A 24196-nucleotide genomic window follows, 5' to 3' on the forward strand; every position below is an offset into this window, starting at 1 on the left:
CCGGCAGAGAAGACCCAGGCGGAAGCGACTGTAAGGCTCAGTCCCTTTTCCCCATTTCCGAGAGTGGGTAGAGAAGTAGGACACAAGGGGCTGTCGGTGTGGGGAAGGGCTGGCAGAGTTACTATTTGCTGATGAGGTCCTGAGATTCTGACTGAAGTTTGTAATTCCACAGCCTTCCCACTGTTTTTGGTGGGTGACTGACATTTCAGAATTGGGTTTGTGAGGGTGCAGGGAAAGAGGCAGGAAAAGGAAAAAAAAATTGTGTTGTGGTGTTGTACTACACTGCTCTGAGACTTGATGCCAATGTTTCTCTAATCTTGGCCAGAACCTGGGAGAAGCTGCTCTTCTTAAGCAGCTCGAAATTTTCTGACTTGTGTTTTAATGAAGACCGCTCTTTTGTGTTGGAGAATTCCTTCCCTGGACTTGAGGGGTCTTCTTGGTTTGGCAATAGCAAAGACCAACTTCTTTAGTGGAATGTACAGTTGGGACACAGCTGAACTGACCTGTAGAATAATGCCGATGGTAATCTACTTTTGAGTTAACTTGAGTTGGGGTAATGTTAGAAGGGCAATTATCTTCTGTTGGTTACATGTAAAAATTGCTGAGAAGAGCGAAGAGATGAAATTTTGGGAGACAACAGGCTTTAGATGCTGCACTTTTTTTTTTTTTTTTTTTTTACTGCACCATGGGGCATGCAGGATCTTAGTTCTCTGACTAGGTATGAAATCTGTGCCCCCTGCACTGGAAGCAGAGTCTTAATCTCTGGATGGGAAGTCCCTAGACACTGTACCTTGTAATAGCCATTTCTAAATCTTTTCAGCTTTGCAATTCTTTTATTCCCACATTATCTGTAACAGCCAGGTGTTAGATATATTTTAGGGCACTGAAGGAGGAGCCCATGTTCACACTTAGAATTTGCTTCTAGCCTCTAGAAACTGCCTCCATCTCCCCAGACCAGTGTGATGGTAGCCACTGGAGGGTAGCTGGTGGTTCTGGGACTCAGCAGGTGGCTTGCAGCAGAATCCAGGAACAGTGTTTATTGAGCAAAGGAGGATGCTGTACTGAGGAGTGCCTATGTTGAAGTTCAAGCAAGTCTGAAGTCTGACCTTAACTGAATTGAGGATCAGATTAAGGATCAGGTGCATACAGAGACGGATTTTTGTAGGGCATAAAAACTTTTTGAGGATTCTCAGGAGTGTTGGGGGAGGGGACTTGCTTTTCCATTAAAAAGGATGGGTCTTTTTCTGTTGTAGATAATTAACCAGAACTAGGACCTCTAAAAAAGAGAGGGAGAGTAGTTAGCACTCCCTGCCAGCTCTGGGGTGACTAGTAGGCCGCAGGTAACTTTTCATCCTTAAGTTTCTGTGAAGCCTTCCTTGAGTTCTGTCCTTCACTTCCATAGCCAACTGTTTTCCTTTCTCTGGTTCCTACTGCACTTTGTACCCACCTTTATCACAGCAGTCAATTATCTTTTTAAAAATTAATTGAAGTGTAGTTTACTTACACCCAATTATCTTGTATTGTAATTTGTAATCATATCTCTCCCAGTAGACCTCAAGGGCGAGGGACTGGCGCTGGTACACAGATCGCGGTTCAAATTCCGCTATGCCACTAGCTACCTCTTTGACTTTAGGTAATTACTTGATCGCTGTATGCCTCGATTTCCTTATTAAAAAATAGGCACAAAAAGTAAAAAATAGAAATGGGCACAAGGCTCCGCATCGCCTGCCGTTGCTGGGAGAAATGAAGGTGACTGCGTGTAAAATACCAGGCATAAACTATGTGCAAAACAAAGGATAGGGTAAATTAGAAGGGGAAAGGCTAGCCACTCCAGTATTCTGGCCTAGAGAATTCCGTGGACTGTATAGTCCATGGGGTCACAAAGAGTCGGACACGACTGAACGACTTTCACTTTCAGTAGGGTAAACATTTGTTAATTAACGTGCACTTAAACATTTACTGATAAACCCCTTGGGTTTCCAGGCCTGGAAGCGCTCGCTTTCTCTTGGAGAGCCCTCACGTGCGACCTGTGGGCCTTGTCCCGCGGGCAGCCTCAGGACTGGCTCCGACCAAGAGAAAACCCCGCCCACAGCCCTTTTGATCTCGGGAGCGATTGGGCCAGGACCAGGCTTACAGGTTGCTAGGCTAGGGAGGTGGAGATCTAGACTGCGCCTGCGCAGATTGAGGGCTAAGATGCTTTCCGGTCGGGCGGGAGGAGGTGACGTCAGGAGCGGGGGCCCGCGGGGGCCGCCTGTAGCCCTGGGGACGTTGTATCTGTGGGCCCTAGGATCGCGTCACAAGTCGGCGACTGAGCTGTGGCGGCGGTGGCCGAGGCAGCGAAGGCGGCAGCGGCGGCGACAGCTCTGGGGTTTGCGTCTCGGGGTGTGTCGGCCGCCGCTGCTGCTTGGGCCTGGTATGTACAAATGGCTGGTTAGGATTCTCGGCACCATTTTCCGTTTCTGTGACCGGCCGGTGCCCCCTGCCAGGGCCCTCCTGAAGAGGCGGCGCTCGAACAGGTGAGAGGAGAGGGGCCCGAGCCACGGCCTGGCTCTCCCCCTCCCCCACCCCGGGTTCGGCTGGCGTAGCGGTGATCCAGCCAGGCAGGCCCCGCTCGGCAGAAACAGGTAGCTGGACCGAGGCGTTAGAGGTGCGGGTCGCGGGTGTCCCGGTGACGTAGTTGCTCCTCGGCGCTGTGCAGACGCGACTCCTGATGATGGAAGGGGCCAGTGGTCGGTGATGGTGAATATCTTTCTTGTCAGAGTCCAAGCTGGCTTCTATCAACAAATGAGGTTTTTATCATATTTTGCTGCTCTTAGCTTGAAAACTTTAAGTTGAAGGAATACTGTGTTTGTGTGGCTCATTGTTTACAAAACACACTCCCAAGTGTCATCTGTGCGCGGTAAGTGCAGTTAAGGGAAGTGAACTTCATAGTTTGCGCAAAGCCGTTTTGACTACACTTAACTGTTCTCTTAGCACCAAGACACAGTAGCTGTCTTGTTTGGAAGGCAGCTGTCAGACTTTGCATGTGTGTGTGTGTTTTGCTGGGGAGGGAGGGAGAGTGATCCTGTGCTTTAGCATTAGGGTATGAGAAAAAGATAGGTACTTCATTTCTTCAAAAAAAAGATCCCTAATCTATACTCTGAAAGTAAAGTTAAAATTTGGGGGAAACTAAAAGTTGTTCTTAGTATTTGCCTGTTGGTTTGTCCAGTTTCATAGTGTCTACCACCTTCTTTAAGAATTAATCTAGAGGGGCTTCCCTTCCCTGGTGGCAGAGAGGTTAAAGCTTCTGCCTGCAGTGCAGGAGACCTGGGTTCGATCCCTGGGTGGGGAAGATCCCCTGGAGAAGGAAATGGCAACCCACTCCAGTATTAAAAAAAAAAAAAGAATTAATCTAGAGAATAAAATACCAATTCTATACATAACCCCCCCAACTTTTAATTATCAACTGTTAACTTCATTTATTAAGCCTCAAGATCGATAGAGGGTGGTTTCTTGGAGCTTGAGAGAACAAGGTGATTATTTACTCTGTGAGTCTAAGAATGAAGATCATCGATGAATTAGTTGTGGACTAAAAATTCCATCATGTGTTCCAGAGAGGGCAAGGTTTCAACATATTCTTTCTACCTTTCTGTAGGGTTGATACAAGGATTATTTGAGAACAAGTTGTAAAGTGCCTAAAATGGTGCTTAGGGTATGTAAGGGTAGTGTTTATGTATTTTGTCCCAAGGGCCTTGTGCAGAGGCTGATGTGGATAGGCAGTTGCTACTTATTTATTGAGTAGAGAAATGTTCATTTCCTCTCCCGGGTCCTTTAATATTTTTACTGCGAACCTCTACTGGTCAGGAAAACAGTGGCTTGTAGATCAAAATCCTGTTCTTTACCACACATCCTTAATCTAAAATAACTTTTAAATGTAAACCATTTTTAAGTCCATCTTTAGAAAGATGATCATACCATGAACTTTTAACTTTCTTGAAGCATAGGCCCAAAAATTTTCCTGGATTTCCAAATTCTTTGTTATCACTAGTAATATAGTTTCCATGATAAAAATGTAGTTAAATATAACACCTTTTTTTGGCTGAGAACTATCTTTTAAGGCATCTTGTCATCTTGTGTTTCCTACTTCTATGTGTAGTAGAAAATTACTTTCTCTTGGGGGGGGAGTGTCATCTTTCAAAAGGAAATTATTCTTAAATCATTTCTGTAAAGAAAAAAAATAACATAGTCCTAAGCTTTTACCTATATTCCTTTACTAGGTAAGTGATTTCTGATCAGTTTCATGATTGTATTTTAGCCAGACTACAAGTTGTTATAATAGGGAGTTTTGGATCTCTCTCATGTAGTTGAACCATAGTGTTACATCCTCAAATGCTAGAGGCCTACTATATCGTAAACATCAGTTGGATCTCGTGACAAAGTGAATGGAAGATGGTGTATTATATGAATAGTAAGCTTACTTATAGAAATGCATGTGTGTGGATATGAATATATGCATATATATCTCTCTTTTCTCTTTTTTTCAGCACTCTGTTTTCTACAGTGGACACTGATGAAATACCAGCCAAAAGACCAAGATTAGGTATTAAATACTAATTTTAAAAGTTAGTTTTTTAAATAAGAAAAATATATGTGTGGACAAATTCAAAAGATAAAAAGTACATACAGTGAAATGTAAGTCTCTTTCCTCTCCCTCTTCTACTCAGTTATCCTCTCTGGAGGTAACCAGCATTACCAGAGACTTAAGTATTTTTCCAGATAAATGAGTCTGTGTTGAAAGTGCACTTCAAAATTTGTAATCTTCCTATAAAGTAAAGGTCCTCAGATAGCTGAGTGAATTAGTTTAAGCTGTTGCCTCAAATTGTTTCCTTCTCTATATCTGAAGGACTAGACATCATTTGGTGAAAGATGTAGATTAGAGGGAAAAGGCACAGAGGACTACTGTAGTAATATTTTCTTCTTTCTCAAAAATGTGTGTTAATTGAATCTACCTCCAGATGAGGTAAAGAGTGGCCCTGTTTGTGTTAAGATTTCATTTAAATCCAATGAGTGCTTATTGAGCCTGTTTTACTGTTAAGCAATGTGTTAGGTTCCACAGGAAATAGGAAAATGAGTATGACAGGGTCTCTATTTTATGTACCTTAAAATTGTAGGGGGTGTCTGATTATATAGTGGGGGGTTTTAAGACAAGTATTATAAATAATACTAATGTCCATGAGGATATGATAAATGATACAAGAAAGGTAGTAACAAAATACTGTCCAATTTTCTTCTGGTTAAGAGTCTCAATAAATATTTGATGAAGGAGCTAATATGTGAGATGAGTCTTGAAGGGAAGATGGGATATCAACAGAGAACAATAGGAAGGAAAAGCATTCTAGGCAGAGGGAACAGTATGGGAAAGTTGTGCAATTCAGGAAATAGCAAATAAAACTTAGGGGAAAAGTTGACAAAAGAGAGAGTTCAAAATACAGAGGGACTTTGACAGGAATTTATACTGAATTCATTAGGACAATATTCCCCAAACATAGGATAGCTAATAATTCACGAAATGATTTTAGGAGATCCAGCATTCATAGCATTAAGTAACATCTGAATTATGTTATAAACTATTCATATTAATAAAAATGTTGCATCTTTTTCAGTTATTTTAATTTCTGATTATTTTAAGCAGAAAACATGTTAATTTAATGCTATTGTGTATTTAAAACTTGGGTAATACATGTTGTGTGCATGCCAAGTTGCTTCAGTCATATCTGACTGTTTTTGACCCTATGGACTGTAGCCCACCAGGCTTTTCTGTCCAGGAGATTTTCCAGGCAAGAATACTGGAGTGGGTTGCCAAGACTTCCTCCAGGGGATCTTCCCCTCAAGGGTCTCCTGCATTGGCAGGCGAGTTCTTTACCATTGGCGCCACCCAATTGTCCCTTTTTTAACAGGCCCAGCTAGAACTTAATATTGTGTTTTCATTTCATCATAAGGCAAGTGAGGTTTCTTTACATTAATGGTAGCAATATAAAGTAACCTTTTATAAATACATTTGTTTAGCCCCCCCCAAAAAGAATCAATTTTATTTGTTTAGCCAAAAAAGAGTCAATTTTATAGAAAAATGTAAATAAACAACTGTATATGGTTAAAGATTTGATAGTGATAATAGAGAAGGTTCCTGCAATAATTTTGGCAGTTATCTATTTGGACTTCTATGTTAAAGTTCCCTCCCTCCTTGATTTCCACAAAATATAAAGATTTTCTGACTAGAAACTGTAGAAGGGAACTTCCCAAGGGGGAAGCAGTGGGTAGCAGAGACAATACTTACTGGCAGAGCTTGTAAAGGTCTCTAGCAGTCCTGGCCACTCTGCATTGATGGCTATTAAGCACCTCAAGTGGGGCTACGAAACTGAGGAACTGAACTCAATTTTAATTGAATTTAAACTTAGGTAACCACTTATGGATACTGGCTACTATATCAGACAGTATGAATCTATTGGTTGCTTTGGAGAGAAGAAAAGGAAGGATGAAAATGAGGAGGAGCTTAGAATTGCAGACTCATGATCTTACAGATGAAAGGGATTTGAAGAGGTCTATGTAGTGTAGTTTCAGCGAAATAAGAGGGTCTCATCTTCATTTTAAGATGAAGTGGACCTTCTAACCTTGCTCTCTTTTTTTTAATCTATGAAATCTTTTGACATAATTTTGGAGTACATTCAGATTTTGACAAAATATGTAGGAAAATATTACAGTACATTTTGTGCCCACTATTTATGTTAAGAGTACCTCCTGCCCTCTGAGGTCTGGATGGCAGTTTGGATGATAAGTACCAATTCCTGAAGTCCTTTTTCTCCCACTTACAGCTCAGGAGAGTGTAATCCCTCAACATCATTAGAGGGTTAACCTGAAATTCTTTCCTATTCCTAAAATGAGAAACAAGACATTTGCAAATTTTGGTACTTCTAACTATTCTGTAGTGACAAATTACTTAAAATTGGATTCTGCTTTACCCATTTAGCACACCTTTCTTGTTGTTTAAATTATTCACTTAATCTTTCTGGAAAGTATTTTATATCTTGTATGTTCTGGAGTGCTTGATGTTTAAAAGCCACTGTTTCAGGCTATTTTTCTGTGAAGCAGAATGTGGTTCTAAAGCACTCAAGCTAGTGCTTTAGAATACCGTTAAATACCGCTAATTAGGAAATAGAAAAGGAATTGTAGAAAACGAATCAGCAGTGTAGGAAGTGAGAAAGGGGTAGTGAGCTAAAAGGAGGAAGTGGGGAAAGCATTGAACTCTACCCCTCCCCCTTATTTATTTACTTAACTTAGTTTGTAATCTTTATTTTTGGTGACAAGGAGGGATGAGCCTGAGATCTTTCATCACATCTTCTCCAGTATAGGCTAGCCTTGTTTCCATCATGGTTGTCTAGGAACCACATATCTTATACTTCAGTAACTTCCATCCTGAATGTAGCCAAGATAGAACAAGCACGAGGTAAGTTGTTATTTAGGTCAGCTGTACTGGTACTTGCCTGAAAAGTAAGGACAAATCAGTGAGTTAATGGTAATGCTTCCTGTAGAATTCTGCTATACCTAGTAGCTTTATGCTCCACCTTGTCTAACTTATGCCCTTATTTCTCTAGGAAAGATTTATTTTACAGTATATATTCTGGGGAAGGCATTGCTTGAAAGTTGTCATTTCAGGCCTTCATTGTGTGTATGAATTGGTATGTAATTTGCTAGGTGATGATTTCATGCTTTTGTAGCCTCCCAGATACTTTACTAAAAAACCCCGAAATCACAATGCTGGAATTGCAGATATTCAGATATGAGAAAAATTATTTTTACAGGTACTTTTTTCTCTCAGTGGTTGAAGACAGGACTGCTAATAAAAATTGAGAGAGGCCTTTTCTTAGATACAATTTTTCTTTTGTTTGAAGCTTAATTACACTATATTTACATGTATATGTAATCTATATTACACTTTCCAGATTGCTTTATTCATCAAGTGAAAAACAGTCTGTACAATGCTGCCAGCTTGTTTGGATTTCCATTCCAGCTGACCACAAAACCCATGGTAACTTCTGCTTGTAATGGAACACGGAATGTGGTCCCTTCAGGAGAGGTCAGTGAGGATAAAGGTTTCATTGGAGCTACTGATTTTTGTACTTAATCATTAAAGTTAAATTTTAGAAATATTCTCTTTTTATGAATTAATGTGTAGAACGACTTCTTTCTGAAATGTTCATGTCTTAATTAGCCTTGATATAGTAATGAAATAATTAAAGGTTAAGAGATTATAGATCTAAAAAATGTTTATAAAGAGCCTAATTACTAATAGAGTTGACCCCTGAAGAATGCATGGGTTATGGGCCCCACCTCTCCACATAGTCAAAAACTCAGTAGTTGGCCTTCCTGATCCATGGTTCTGCTGTGTCTGAAGTCTCGCATCCATGGATTCCCAACTGGTAATTGTGTAATACTGTAGTGTTTACTATTGAAAAAATCCGCATTTAATTGTATCCATGCAGTTCAGACTCTGTTGACCAAGGGTCAACTCTACATCTGCTTTTTCATCTGAGTATGTGTGAAGAATCTTCAATTGTTACTTTTTATGTCATTTTGTGAGTCTTCACAAATTAAACCTTTGGTCTAATTGATGGAATTTCTTCTGTAAGGTAACTAAATCATTACCAACAGAATGATTTTTTTTTTCATATTAAAACTTATTTAAATTCTAAGAGTTATTACAGAGGTGATTCTTTTTGATTTCAAGGTATTTTCAAACTCCTCATCTTCTGAACTGACCGGTTCTGGATCCTGGAACAACATGCTGAAACTGGGTGAGGTGGTCAAAAATATTTCTGTTTCCTCTACCTTCTTCCACTTCTTTTCTCTGAGTTTTGGGAATATGAAAGGAAAACACTGATTTGGCTTTGGATGAGAGCATAGATATAGTCTCTACCATTCTAAAAAGCCAATAGCTTTCCTTTAGTATTGTCTTTGGATTTACTGTTATGATTCCTATTTGCTTTATCAGTGTCTTTAATGTGACTTAGATCAGGGCTTATTCATTAAAAAGAAAAAAGAAAAAAAACAATGTTACCTGAGTGCTTACTTTATGTTAGGCACTCTGCTAAATTATCAGGAGTAACAAAATAACAATAGTAAAACTTTAATAGCAAAGTAACAAAACAAATAACAATAAAATAGCAAAATAATAAAACCCTGCCTTTGAGGGACATCATCTGATTGGGGAGTAACCTAAGGTTCCCAGTTCTCATAGTTTTGTGGATTAGGAATCTCCGTATCATCCTGAGACCCCCAAATTGAATTGTAATTATTTTATATATGATACAAAATGCTCTGACAGGAAAAAATAGGAAGAAGATAGAGTCCTGAAGATGACTGTGATCTGTGGTACACAGACAGGCTTGTAGAGTTTGAGAGAAAGAGGGAAAAAGCTTTTAGAGAAATTGTGTTCAGATGGTGTTCAGAAATTGTGTTCAGAAAATTGACATATAGAGGAGATACCAGATTTACGTTGTGTCTGAAGTACTAGCACTATGTTTCTGTGGGTATGCAGAGCCTATTGAGAGAAGCACAGGTATTCCTAGAGCAGATTTCTTGTGTAAAGAAATCCACAGTCTCTAATCTGAAACGCTTGGAGATGTTTTTTGGGAATTCCAAATTTTTTCTTTGTTTATTTAATATTACTTAAAGAATCCCAACAACCCCACCTGCAATGCGGGACACCTGGGTTGGATCCCTGGGTTGGGAAGATCCCCTGGAGGAGGGCATGGCAACTCACTCCAGTGTTCTTGCCTGGTGACTCCCCATGGACAGCAAAGCCCGGCGGGCTACAGTCCATGGGGTCACAAAGGGTAAGACATGACTGAGCGACTAACACATACAAAAAACCCCACAGGATTGAACATTGATTGAAGTCAGGCTTTACACACAAATGAATGCAGGTCAGTTTTAAGTTTTGCGGCTACTGACTTAAACAACTTCAGCTTTAATCTCTTTGCACTCCAAGGCCCGGTAGTAGCTCCAGCAGAAAATGTGGCTGAAGTATAGTGACCATCGCACAGGTATTGGAAACTTCCGGTAAATGTAGTAACATAGCAGATTTTCATTTAAAAATACTTCTGTTTTCTAGAGAAGAAGAAACAATTTTAAAAATTTATTCAATTTAACTAGATTACAAAGAATTTATAATCATTGAATTCCTCATGCCTCTTGTTAGCCCCAGCAAGCAAAACTAGTAAAGCTTTCCTATGAATCACTACTGCCTACCTGAGAGCAAAGACAGATTAAACACTATTGCTTTTCCTTTAACTTTTACAAAATTTGTTCTAGATAATGACAGAATTTGAAAAAAATAAAATATTTAGTTCTACAGTATAGACTGTTCATGGATTTTCTTTTCTAATGCATACTGTTCACAAGTTTCTTTGTGTTTTTCTTTTACAATTACAAATGGTTTTTAAAAATAGGTAATAAATCTCCTAATGGAATAAGTGATTATCCAAAGATCAGAGTGACAGTAACTCGAGATCAGCCACGCAGAGTCCTGCCTTCCTTTGGGTAAGTGTTAATTCTGCCCTTCTGTAAATGGAAACTTGGTAATTTTTAAGTGCTCATTCTTGCTGGGCATTTTCACTTTTATTCTATTGTGTAATCTTAGTAAATAAGTACTTTGTGGTTAGTAACTTGCCAAATAATCATATAGCTGATGAGAGACTTGTACTCAAGTATGGGTTACTTTTTCTACTGTATCATATGCCTATATAATTTTGAAAAACTTTTTTTTTTAATTATTTTTATTTGTGGGCATGCTGTGCAGCTTGTGGGATCTTAGTTCCCCAACCAGGGATCAAACCTGGGCCCTTGACAGTGAAAACATGGCATCTTAATCACTGGACTGCCAGGGAATTCCCTTGAAAACCTTTTAAAAAAGAATTGTCACTCACAAACTTTTTTTTGAAGAATAATAAGCATCCAGGACAGTGCAGAAATCATGTGTGCAATGAACTATTATTATTCTATTAGTAATTTTCTTCTCCTGTGTTCTCACTTTCTAGAATTTCTGTTGCTTGGATATTGGACCTCATGGATTGATCTAATATAATTTTTCTATATATTCTCTTTTGTTGTTATCCTTGCCCTTAAAAAAAATCTTTTATTAAAAATATATATTTATATACATATGGTATGTTCATATACATATATGCATGTATATATTTTTGGCTTCATAGTTTTTAATTTGTAAGCATCCTCCCCCTCCCTACTCCCCATGACTTTTTCTTTCTCCAAGCATTGAATTCTTACTACAGAGCTGCAGTAACTTTTATCTGTCTAAGCTATTAATTATTTTAAAATTACTTCTCCTTGTTTTGCCTGCTTCCTTTGAATTCCTCCTCCCACTTTGGTTTATTTTGGTCTTACCTTTCTTATTCAAATACCTGATAATCCTTGGCTATCCACTTATGTTTGAAAATGAGACACTAACTTTAAAAAGTAAGGCTCCCTGAACTTGGATAAATGGCTGATTATAGGGTTAGGAGAGATAATAAAAAATGATCATGGAACATCTTGTGCCAGCAATTAAAGGAGGCTTCAAAATCTAGGGACAGTTAAGCATCAAATTTTATTCATTTCATCTTTATTCGACAGGAATATAGATGTGTTAATAAATAAATGCATAATGTGAGAGGAAAAGACCTTTAAGCTGGATGCCAACTAATAAGTTTAGAAGGAATGATGGAATTAGAAAATCACCATCTTGTAACTATCACAGTAATAACTGATTTAATAACAGGGATCATCAGTTAAGCTGGAGGTAGTAAGTAAAAGTTTGATGGAGAAACCTGCCTGACACCACAACCAAAACAACAAAGTTTAAATCACCTACTGTGGGCACACTGACGTCTTGGCCTCCAGATACATTGCACTGAGCAAGACATCATCACCTACTGTAGTATTCCTGCAAAGATCAATAATATGAATGTAATTACAAGAAAACTGGTTAAGCTGAAGTTAAAGTTAATTCTACAAAACAGCAGGTCTACATATACTCCTCATCTTACTCTTCATTCGAACTCTTCCTCTTTAACCTGTGATTGTTTAGAAATATAGAATTGTTTAATTTCCACATGTTTGGGCCTTTCCAGATATTTTTCTGTTATTGATTTCTAGTTTAATTTCATATGGTCAGAGAATATACTTAGTATGATGTCAGTTCTCTTAAATGTTTTAACATTTGGGATTTCCCTGGCAGTCCAGTGATTAAGACTCTGTGCTTCCACTGCAGGCGGCATGGGTTCAATCCCTGGTTGGGAAACTAAGATCCTGCATGCCGTACAGTGCAGCCAAAATATGAAAAATAAAAATAAATTTGTTAACATTTGTTTATGTACTAGAGTATGTTAGTTTGGGTGTTATTCAGTGTGCATTGAGAAGAATGTGTATTGTGCTACTGTTGGTGGAGTGTTCTATAAATATCAGTTACTTTGCTGATAATGTCTATAGGTCTTACTGATTTTCTGTCTACTTTTTTAATGATTGATGAATATAGTGTGTTGATGTTTTGTGCTATAATTGTGGACTTGACTATTTCTCCTATTCAGTTATGTTAGTTTTAGCTTCATGTATTCTGAAACTCTGTAGGTGAATAGATTTGACCTAGACCCACCCACCAGTTGTTACCATTCTGCCCGTTTGCTTTATCATTCTGTGTTATATGTACATAATACTTTTTTCCTGATTCATTTGAGAGTACATCTTAGACTTATACCCCTTTAATCATAAGTACTTGACTGTTTTATTTCTAAGAATGAGGACATTCACTTATATAATCCCAGATTACCAAAATCAGAAAATTTAACATTGATGTAATACTATTATATAATGTTATTTAAATTTCTCTATTACAGAGATTATTTTTTCTGGCCCACAATTCAGGGCAGGATCATGTATTATATTTAATTTTCATGTCTCTTTGATCTCCTTTAATCTAGAGCAACCCCACAGCCTCTCTTTGTAATAGCATGAATATTTTTAAAGAGTACAAAGCATTGCTTTTATAGAATCTCTCTTAATCTTGTCTGACATTTTCTCATAATTTGTTTAAGATCATGAAAATTTTTTTGGTAAAGATACTGCCTATGTGATATAGTGTCCTTTCTTTTTTTTTGGCCCTGCCGTCAAGCGTGTGGGATCTTAGTTCCCCAACCAGGGATCCCGCCCTCGCCCCCTGCAGTGGGAGCTTGGTGTCTTAACCATTGGACTGCCAAGGAGGTCCCTGTTGTGTCCTTTGTTAAATACCATATCAGGAGTAATATGATGTCAGTTTGTTTCATTATTGGTAATGTCAGGAGAGGCAGGGTCTGTCCCCCAGCAACAGTGACTAGGTGGGGGTTTCATGGCTTCTGATTCTTTAGCATTTATTAATTTATTGTTCGTTGGTTTGCTATTCAGCAGACACTGATGGAGTGCCTTTTGACTTAGCTCATGTATCAGGATACAGTGGTGAAAGGATGAAATCTCTGTCTTCATGGAGTTTAGTCTGGGTTGCAGACATTAAACAATCACACTAATACTTAATTGCAGTGGTGCCAAATGGCTAAAGGAAAAGTGCAGTACCAGAGGAGGGTATGTAGCGTAATAGGGAGCTGAAGCCAGATTTGGAGTTGGAAAACTGGGCATGAGGAAGAAGGCAAAGGCTTTCTTGTGGCAGCCCTGGTGGCTCATTTTAATTTTAGTAGACATTTAAATTTAATAGGCATTCCATCACAGATTCTGTGGTGCCCTCTGCTCCAGAGATTTGATTTTTGTGAATGGTAGTTGTCAGGAGCAAGCTTAACCTGAGACAGCTTAATCACAGGATGGCCTGGAGCTTAAACTCCAGCAATTTAAGCAATTTGGGAGTAACTGTTTTTTCTTTTCTTATTTTTCTCAGTTTTACTTTGAGCTCAGAAGGTTATACTAGAAGACCAGGTGGCCGTCGCCACAGCAAAGGCAATCCAGAGAGTTCTTTAACGTGGAAGTCTCAGGAGCAGGTTGTAACAGAGATGATTTCTGAAGAGGGTGGCAAGGGTCTGAGGCGTCCTCATTGTACTGTGGAGGAGGTAAGGCCTTTTAGCGTGATCTCTTTAAAGTAATTTTAGGAATTGGGGGAGTATATATTCTGTGGTACAAAATTCAAAAGATATAAGGATCCATTCAAAAGGATGTACAGGGACTGTAAATTTCCCACTCTCCCTCCTATATCTGGCTCCTGTTTGATACTTACATGTATCTTTCTAGAGATATTCTATAGTCAATTTTCAGGTAAAAGAAAAGAAAAGGAATCATGTTAGGAAAAGATATGATTATAGATTTCTTTGTTTTTAGAATCCTGAATTATTCTAACTTGTTTCTTTCATAAGCTGTAATAGCTGTGATTAAGTAAGGAATGTAAACGGTGTACGTCTTTTTTTCCCTTAGGTTTTCAGGGCACTTAGCATGATGTGTTCATCAGCAATCTTCCTTTCCTTCTTGAAGTCTTCACTTACTTTGGGAGAATTTAGAACTATTCCTGTCTCTGGCATTTCCCCTAGACCATCATCACCTGTTGTAATTTGCTAAATGGTTTTCTCAACCACTTAATTTAGTTCATCAAAGAAATACATATTTGGGTCCCAGCAACTAAGAATTGAAGAAAATATTGTCTCTGTTCTCTCAGAGCTTATACATTAACTGTTGTAGTCAGAAAAAATGTAGGCAGCAAAAGCAATGGACCACAGCCCTGGAGGGGGTTTTAAGGAGAGGTATTAAAGTGCTTTAATATCTCCTAGATGAGAAGTCGGGGACTGAGAAGATATATATGGGGATATACAGGCTGTATTCTAGAAATATTGTGAGGTAATATTATCAAGGACTTATTTATTGGTTAAGTGTGATATAAGTTTAGATGGAAGAACCTGAATCCCAGATTTCAATCTTGGATAAGTATGTGCCAAGATACCCTAGGTATTTAGGGGAAGATGATGACTTCAGTTTTGGAAGTTTAAAGTGCTTGTGAAACACGCAAGCAGGCATATCCCTTAGACTCCTGGATATGCGTGTTGGGAGTTTTGAGAAGAAGACAGGGCTAAGGACACATTTATGAATCTTCTGCATATTGGTGTTGGATAAATCAAGGGAGTTGAAGAGATTACTCAGAGAGTGTAGTGTGAGAAGAGATAATCTGCAGAACCATCAACAGTTAAAGGCAGGAAGAAGAAATAATCTACACTGGAGACTGAAAAGATAGTCTTCAAGAGATTAGGAGAATTTATTGTCCAGGAAGGCAAGTGAGGGTAGCGGGGTGATAAGCTGGAGAGGTCAAGTGACAGAAGGGCTGAAAGAGTGTCTATTAGATCTGGCCATAGAGGGTCATTGATGTCTTTGGTAAGACCAGTTCCATTTTGGAAGTTGAATGTTCTGAATATGCAAGTGGATTGTTTGTGCTGAGTTTTTTTTTATGGTTAACCCAGTTCTACTGTCAAAAACTCATATGCTATCAAGGTCCAGCAGATAATATAAATGAGTGAAATGGGCTGAAGTGAATAGCTCACCAACAGTTCCCGTTTGTTAATAACAGTGTTTCAAAAGGGGCCAGATTTTGGGGGGATTTCTCTTTTCAAGTTATAAAATTGGTAAGTAAAATTAAAGGAGTTAAAAGAACACTGAGATAAAAAAGAATGTGCTGGTGAATGAAACATTCATGAGCTGCATTTGACCTCTTAGTCTTTGTTTATGATTTGATTATAGGTTTGATGTGCTAGTAGTTATCTAAATGCTTTCTTTTACTTAGGGTGTTCAAAAAGAAGAAAGAGAGAAATACCGGAGGTTATTGGAGCGACTTAAAGAAGGTGGTCATGGAAACTCTGTTTCTCCTGTAACTTCAACTCATCAAAGGTAAAGATGAGCTAACAAGATAAATGCTTTGCCAGACAACTTTTTTTCTTATTTTTGGAGAGGGGATTGTTGGGAAGGGCTTGTTGAAAAAAGAGATTAATACTGAGAGCCCTATAATTTGAACATTTTATCTAGTGATGGTTATACAGAACAGTGGTTTTACAAAGTATAATTTTCTGTTAGCTTTAGAGTCCTTTGTTCAAGTGAACTCTTATGTGAAACTCTGATACAGAAAAGTGAAATCATTGGTTGAAGTTGGGTTCCCAGGGAGCAGAGCGTTTTTTCAGCCTCCCTAACACACATTTCTCACAATCTCTGTCTTCCTTTCTCCTCCTTTTCTCCCCTGCCTTTTCCTCCCTTACCTCCCCTTATTCCTCCCGCCACTGCCTCCACAGACACATTGTCCCTAAGGCATCTTAGAGGATGGATCTTAGCACAGTTGGAAACTCTCCCTCCACTCTGCAGATAAGACTAAAGTCACCCCAAGTCATAAAAAATGTTCCTTGTAAGACTGCATGTTACTTAAATGTGCTGAGTCCACCAAGTAGTTGAGAATGGTAGAAGGGATTTATGTCTGGCCTTGTATTTCTCTGTAAAAAGGGGGCAAAGATTATGTGAGCTCAGGATTGAGGTCTACTTGATAATTCTAAGTGGTGTCAGAATACACAGAAGGGGATCCCAGAAGATTATGTAACAATAAGTTGAAAAAGTCACAAGACTGTCTAGCTTGTTGATTGCAGAAATAACAAGGGATTATTTGGAAATTTTAACTTTGGTTGTGAACTTAAAAATTCTCAGTTTAGTCAGTCAGAATGTTCCTGTTTTTTTCCATTTTGACTAGTCACTGTTGGAAGCAGCAGTATGAACTATTGGTTTTGTCATTCGGCTTCTAATGTGTTGTTTTGGGATGCATTTCAGTATATTATTTAAAATCTTTTATCTTTTAACTTGGGTATTATCATTCTGAGATTTTTCGGTCAAGGTGGCTTTGGGCATTGAAAACATCCAGTTTTTTTTTTTTTTTTTTTTTTTTTAACATCCAGTTTTATGGTAGAGAAACTGGAGGTCAGGTATCTTGGCTCGAATATTAGAATCAGGATCAGACTCCTTTCATCCTGGTCTCAGATGATGCTATATTGTGATCTCTCTCTTGTGAGTTGACATTTCAGGGTAATCAGTAACTCTTGTCTGGAGAAGTTTGCCAGGTAGAGACAGTGAATACTTATGATAGATTTTCCTTTTATATCTGATCTTCACTTTTTGTGTTTCTAAGTTCTCAAAGAAGTCAGATGGACACATTAAAGACCAAAGGCTGGGGGGAAGAGCAAAGTCATGGACTCAAAACAACTCAGTTTGTTCCAAAGCAATGTGAGTTCCCAGATTTAGCCCTATCTTAATACCCTTAATATGTTGAACTTAGTTCAAAAGAATATAAAATTGAAAAATGACATACTAGTGAAAGATGGTGTACCAAACTTTAAAACATTATCAGACCCCAGGCCGTTGACTTACCCAGTACTAGTAGTTTAGTAAGAAAGCTATTTCAAGTTAAAGCTGATTTATAAAATAACTTCTTGATTATTCTCCTAGCTCCTGTATTGTAGCATATATTTTGTGAGCCTAAAATTAGTTTTGTTGTATTCCTATATTAATATCCTTGTTTTTTCCCACTTGCTATTCACTAAATAACACTAAGTAATAGCTTACTAAATAAGCAGATGTTAGCCAGTTTACACTAAAGATATGTAAAGGAGAAAGAGATTTATGCAGCATTTTTAAGCAACTTAATTTGTATAAACACTAATGTCTTTGGAATCCATTTTAGCATTTCAGTGTTAATGAGTATCTTCATACTTTGGAGACTGTAAGGTGAAATGCTAGCTATAAGATTGATTAACAAAGGAAACACTTTTTTTTTTTTTTTTTTTACCATTCTCACAGATAGAGTTGTTGAAACAAGGGGACCTCTGTGTTCAGTGAGAAGTGAAAAGAGGTACACGGTTCGGTTTATTCTAACTTTTCTTTTGACATATTTTCTTTCTTTCTTTTTTTGGCCGCACTGCTCGGCTTGTGGGATCTTAGTTCCCCACCCAGGTATTGAACCCGTGACCCCTTCAGTGGAAGCGTGGAGTCTTAACCACTGGACTGCAAGGAAAGTCCCTGACATTATTTTCTTACTTTATAAACTATATTTAAGAGTAACCACATCTGTGAAACTGTGAACTCTGCTCAGCTCTGGCAGTCAGTCAGCATATGTGGGTATATAGGTAGCTTTTGTGTAAGATGCGCCCTTCTCTCCTAGACATTAGGGGTTGGGAGGCATCAGTGAGTGCTGCTGAGATGAGACTGTGGGTGTGGTGGGTAGTTTTAGTGATCAGCGTTTCAAGTATATGAACTGTGAAGGCAGTTCTATGTGCCTTAGGATTTTAGATGCTGGTCCATTTATAGCAGAGTATGGTAAACTGTGGCCCAAATCTGGTCTACCTGTTTGTAAATAAATTTTTATTGGACACAGTCATGCTTATTCATTTACATGCTACTTATGGCTGCTTGTAAACAACAAAGTTGAGATGATATGACAGAAACCATAAGACCTGCAAAACCTAAGATATTTATGAGCTGATCCTTTTTAGAAAAACTTTGCTAACTTTTGGTTTAGAGGACTATATAAACTCAAGGCAATATTTGTTACTAATTATTAAGTCTTATTTCTAAAACTAGTTTAACATGTACCAGATTAAAATCATCCAGTCTGTAATTTCTCAGTTTTTTTCCTCAGGTGTTCAAAGGGGAAAATTTCTGATACAGAAAAGACAGTTGGAATCAGACTAGAAAATGAATGTGTAAGTAGAAACCTTAGTTAAATTTTATGCCTTTGCTTCTTTCATGTGACTTACATTAAAATTTTGGTGCCCATGAAAAATAAGAAAGATGATATTTGATTTCTAATTCCATTATTTTGCTTGAAAAAGCAGCAAGCATTGAAGATACACACCTTTGGCTTTCTTCTAAGTTGCCAGATTTTTATCTCTGTGCAGTAGCCACCTTTGTAAGAGAGACCGACTTGGCTCCATCTCAGCCCTTATCTGTGTTGCCTGGCTTCTTTCGGAGACTTTTTTAAAACCGTACATCTTTGTGCTGTGTGTGCTAAGTTGCTTCAGTCATGTCTGCCTCTTTGCGACCCCGTGGACTGTAGCCCGCCAGGCTCCTCTGTTCATGGGATTCTCCAGGCAGGAATACTGGAGTGGGTTGTCATGCCCTCCTCCAGGGGATCTTCTGGACCCAGGGATTGAATCTATGTCTCTGATGTCTCCTGCATGGCAGGCGAGTTCTTTATCACTAGCGCCACCTAGGAAGCCCGTACATCTTTAGGGAAAATATTTATTCAGGACTTTTCAGATTGAGGATTTTAAGATTTCATATTTACTTGAAACTGTTACACATCTTACAAATGTTGAGTTTTAAGCCAGCTTTTTCACTCTGCTCTTTCACCTTCATCAAGAGGCTCTTTAGTTCCTCCTCACTTTCTGCCATAAGGGTGGTGTCATCTGCATATCTGAGGTTATTGATATTTCTCCCTGCAAAAATTTGATTCCAGCTTATGCTTCATCGAGCCCAGCATTTCACATGTTGTACTCTGAATATAAGTTAAATAAGCAGGGTGACAATATATAGCCTTAACGTACTCCTTTCCCAATTTTGAATCAGTCCATTGTTTTTATACTAAGGACAAGTCTACTTAGTATAAAAATAGCAGTGGTTTATTTTTATTTTTGTTTTTTTAATAGATAATTTTTATTATTTATTTTTAGCTGTACCATGTCTTCGTTGCTGTGTGTGGGCTTTCTCTAGATGCAATGAGCGGGGCCTGCTCTAATTCTGGTGCTCTGGTGTGCAGGCTTCTCATTGTGGTGGCTTCTCTTGTTGCGGAGCAAGGCTGTAGGGTGCTCGGGCTTCAGCAGTGTGGCTCACGGGCTCTGGAGCATGGGCTCAGTAGTTGTGGCACAGGGGCGTGGCTGCCCTGAGGTATATGGGATCTTCCTGAACCAGAATTCGAACGCATGTCCCACACATCGGCAGATGGGTTCTTAAAACCACTGGATCACCAGGGACGTCTACCCATGGTTTATTCTGAATGATAGGATTATGGGTCATATATTTTGCTTTTTTAAAGTTTTTCAGTATATCTTTTGACTATATTATTTTTAATTGAAATAAGAGAAGTGAAAATAATTTTCTTGCTGCTGCTGCTAAGTCGCTTCAGTTGTGTCTGACTCTGTGCGACCCCATAGATGGCAGCCTACCAGGCTCCTCCGTCCATGGGATTCTCCAGGCAAGAGTACTGGAGGGGGTTGCCATTGCCTTCTCCAAATTTTCTTGCTACCTCCTGGGAAAATGATGAATGTTCTGTTTCATGGTTTATAATTGAGGTGTCCTGTTGTGAACCTTAGGTCTTGAAGTTTTTATTCCCTCTTGCAAGGACAGGCAGATAACATTTTTTGTACTTTACTCATTTGGGGATTTACTCATTCTCTTTTCTTTCCAAATAATGGTGCTATTTTATATATCATGTGTTACGTATGTGTATATGTACAAGTATGAAGCATGTCTGTAAAATATGGGGATTTTTTTAACCAGAGGAGGGGACTTCAGCTGGAACCCGACCTGTCTGAAGAAGTGTCAGCCCGGCTCCGCCTGGGCAGTGGAAGCAATGGCTTACTCAGGAGGAAAGTGTCAGTGCTTGACGCAAAAGAAAAAGGCTGCCCAAGCAGAGAGCGGGATAAAAGGACGGAGGACCTTCTTGAGCTCACGGAGGTATTGTTTCTTGTGTTAACCCAATAAGAGCATGTTTTTAAATAACCTTAGTTACTCAAGGCTTGAGTGCATGTTTTGTTTTGAGGAGTTTCTCCAGGCTAGGGAATGTATGTGTGAAGGAAATCAGGCCCAAGGGCGGGTCAGTTACTTGCTACACTGATCATTAGTGATCTGTAAAAGTGGCCTAAGGGATTAGATTAATTTCAGCAAATATGAGTGGACAGAATTGTCACATATCTTGGAATATAATGGACTCTTTGTAGATTCTTTTTCTAAACTTAAAATATTTTGAGTTATATAGTATGAGTTTGACATTATGAAGAGATTTGTTGCAGTTTTTTTGTTTTTGTCTTTTTAACATTTTATTTACTTATTTTTGGCCATGCCGCACAGCCTATGGGATACCAGTTCCCCAACCAGGGTTGGAACTGAGACTCTGGTAGTCAAAGTGCTGAGTTCAAACCACTGGACTGCTAGGGAACTCCCCTTCATTACAATGTTTGTCAAGTGATTATGGTTCTCTAAAATGCCCCTTTCATTGATCATTGTACAACAAATAAGTAAAAACTTGTAGAAAACAAGGAAATGAAGGTAGTTAAAAATTCTCATTTTAAAAGTGAGCCCACATTTTGACTTCTCCATTGTTGTCTTAGCAGATTGCTATTCAGTGATTATCTATTGAGCACTTATTATGTATTGGGCATGCAGGTGGAGAGAAAGATCCATAAAGTTGCAAAATTGTGTTTAGTGGTAGAGGAAGCAGAAGTGAAAATATTTGGATGAAAGTTTCTAGTTGGTTTGTAGATCCAGGCTTATAGCATAAATTTATGTTTATCTGTGCAATTTTTTAGAAAAATGATGCCATCTATTCAATAAGGACTCAGTTGTCAGACTGCTGCCTAGTTTTCTAGTTTCTGGTTATTCTCTTCACATCAAAAATGGATAGAATGATCTCTTTGATGCCCTAATTTTATTACTTTGATTTTTTAAAATCAAGGTTCAGAAGATAGTTAAGGAAAGTATGAAAATGCTTTGATAGTGTTGTGAAAGGAGAAGAAAGTTCTGGAGTTAGACACTTCTGGGTTCAAATCTTGCCTCTGTTTTTTAATCATCATATGCCTGCGCATGTAACCAAAATTCCCTGAGCTTTACCTCTTCTATAAAATGGTGACAGTACTTTCCCCACAGATAGGGATTAATGACGTACTTCAAGCATCTGGTACGTGTTTGGCTCATAGTGCTCCTTAAATGGTGGTAGGATAATTGAGACTATACTTCAAATGCTTTTACCCAATAACTTTTTCTAGCAGCTAATAATTGGACTGGCATTCATATAACCATTAGTAAGACTGTTTTGTGGTCCTGAATTAAAATCTTTTTATCCTTTAGTTTAGTAGGTCTTTGATAGTTTTTCTTAAGGGTCAGGTATTACAGAGATGAAGAGCTTTTTTCAATCTCAGACTTTCAGTATTTGATAATGGTTCTTTATTAAAGTAACAACTTCTAAAAAAAAAATAAAGTAACGACTTCTGGACTTTATAATTTAGGACATGGAAAAGGAAATCAGTAATGCTCTAGGCCATGGCCCACAGGATGAGATCCTAAGTAGTGCTTTCAAATTACGAATCACTCGAGGAGATATCCAGACCTTGAGAAACTATCACTGGCTCAATGATGAAGTAAGTTGTCTTTTTTTTACCCCTTGGACTATCATTATGCTTAACTCTTTTCTATCTGTAACATCGTGGTTTCTACACAGGAGGGATTGGTAAGGCAGCTTTGGTTTATCTAAAACAAAAACATCTTAAACCTTGAAAAGATAGTTAATTCTGATTGTTTACTGCCTTTAATTAGCAATGTTTCCCTTTTCTGTATCTGTGCTTTGTTTCATCTTCATCTTCATTTATTAGTGACATTTTTATGAACCCTGGGTGCAACTGATGAAAGAAGCAGACAAGTGATCATTTATTTTAGATGCATTCTTATAGGAGCCATTATATTTTTTTTGATAATAAATATTTTGATCACTCTGTGTGCACTGTATGTTTCTTTATTTCATTTGAGTGATAAATATAAAAATTTGCCTAATTGTCTTGTATCATTACGTATTCAGCTAAAGCTAGGTCTTAGTTCTTGCCAGTTTTCTAGTTGATCATTACCCAGCCATGCAGCCCCCTGCATTTTCTCCCTTTGCCTGCCTTCCCTCTTGCCATGACTCATGGCATATAAACACATTCTTGTAAAATTAGAACATTTCTGTTTCATATTATAAATGCAATATGTTTATTATAAAAAAATTAGAAAATATAGGAAAAGTGAAGGAACAGTATTATCATTCAAAAGTGGCACAGGTCTCTTGTAATAATCTATGATGGAAAAGAATCTGAAAAAGAATATATATGTAGAATTGAATCACTTTGCTGTACATCTGAAACATTGTAAATCGACTATATTTCAATTAAAAATGATTAAAATTACATATTTCTGTGAAAACAAAAAATGGCACAACTCAAAAGCAAACAAAATAACTATTGGTGTATTTCCTTCCAGTGAGCTTTTAAAAATTGAGGTATAATTTATGTAAAATTCACTTCCAGTTAATATTTCTGCATGTTTTATGTGTGATATAGTATATACACCTTTTAGTTGTTGCAGAATTTCTCCTAGAGTTCTTTCTCTTGGCTCTCTTACTCATATGCCTCAGAAGTACAGTCTCATTCCTTCTTAATCCCTCGCATTTTGCACTGATCATTTTTCGCTTTCCATCTTCTGTCGTAGATAGCTCTTTTATCTTCTGTCCCTTCCCTTAGTGTCTTATTTCTAATTCATCCTACAGGTAGAAATCGAGTTTTAATAATGTACTTGCCATATTCCAATGTTTACTGTCTTGGTATTATAGGTCATTAATTTTTACATGAACCTCCTGATGGAAAGAAATAAAAGGCAAGGGTATCCAGCACTTTATGCATTCAGTACTTTCTTCTATCCGAAATTAAAGTCTGGGGGTTACCAAGCAGTGAAAAGATGGACCAAAGGGGTCAGTCTCTTTGAACAGGAACTTATTCTGGTGCCTATTCATCGGAAGGTACATTGGAGCCTGGTGGTAAGTTGAGAGGCTTAACTGTTGGAGTTTGGATAATGACTGTTTTGTTAAAAGCAGGAATACCTCAGTAATATTCCAGGCTTGGTTACAGGCCACCACTGTAAAGTAAATATCTCAGTAAAGTGAGTCACATCAATTTCTTGGTTTCCCAGTGCTTATAAAAATTATGTTTATACTACACTATAGTCTGTTAAGTCTGCAGCCGGATCATATCTAAAAACCAATGCATATACCTTAATTAAAAAATACTTTATCGATAAATACTTTTTATGCTAACCATCATCACATGAGCCTTCAGTGAGTTGTAATCTTTTCACAATAGTAGCATCAAAGACCACTGTTCACAGA

General features: G+C 38.1%; 1 protein-coding gene across 3 annotated transcripts in view; it reads left to right on the top strand.

Annotated features, from left to right (window-relative positions):
• The first annotated feature begins 2179 nt into the window (after positions 1-2179).
• SENP2 (SUMO specific peptidase 2) overlaps positions 2180-24196 on the top strand; it is a 33340-nt gene continuing 11323 nt past the window's right edge. Inside the window, exons 1-13 of one of the 3 annotated variants that reach the window (XM_043874460.1) lie at positions 2180-2516; positions 4524-4579; positions 7977-8110; positions 8762-8828; positions 10485-10575; positions 13949-14117; positions 15827-15930; positions 17204-17298; positions 17872-17923; positions 18710-18773; positions 20569-20745; positions 22293-22424; positions 23645-23848. In XM_043874460.1, coding sequence (XP_043730395.1) covers positions 2194-2516; positions 4524-4579; positions 7977-8110; positions 8762-8828; positions 10485-10575; positions 13949-14117; positions 15827-15930; positions 17204-17298; positions 17872-17923; positions 18710-18773; positions 20569-20745; positions 22293-22424; positions 23645-23848 — 1668 coding nt within the window. In that variant the 5' untranslated portion in view covers positions 2180-2193. Of the gene's footprint in view, positions 2517-4523; positions 4580-7976; positions 8111-8761; positions 8829-10484; positions 10576-13948; positions 14118-15826; positions 15931-17203; positions 17299-17871; positions 17924-18012; positions 18083-18709; positions 18774-20568; positions 20746-22292; positions 22425-23644; positions 23849-24196 lie in introns of all 3 variants that reach the window. The other 2 variants (XM_043874461.1, XM_043874462.1) reach the window with 2 other exon arrangements.

The sequence above is a fragment of the Cervus elaphus genome, chromosome 19 (genome assembly GCF_910594005.1).
Source record: "Cervus elaphus chromosome 19, mCerEla1.1, whole genome shotgun sequence".
Taxonomy (NCBI): domain Eukaryota; kingdom Metazoa; phylum Chordata; class Mammalia; order Artiodactyla; family Cervidae; genus Cervus; species Cervus elaphus.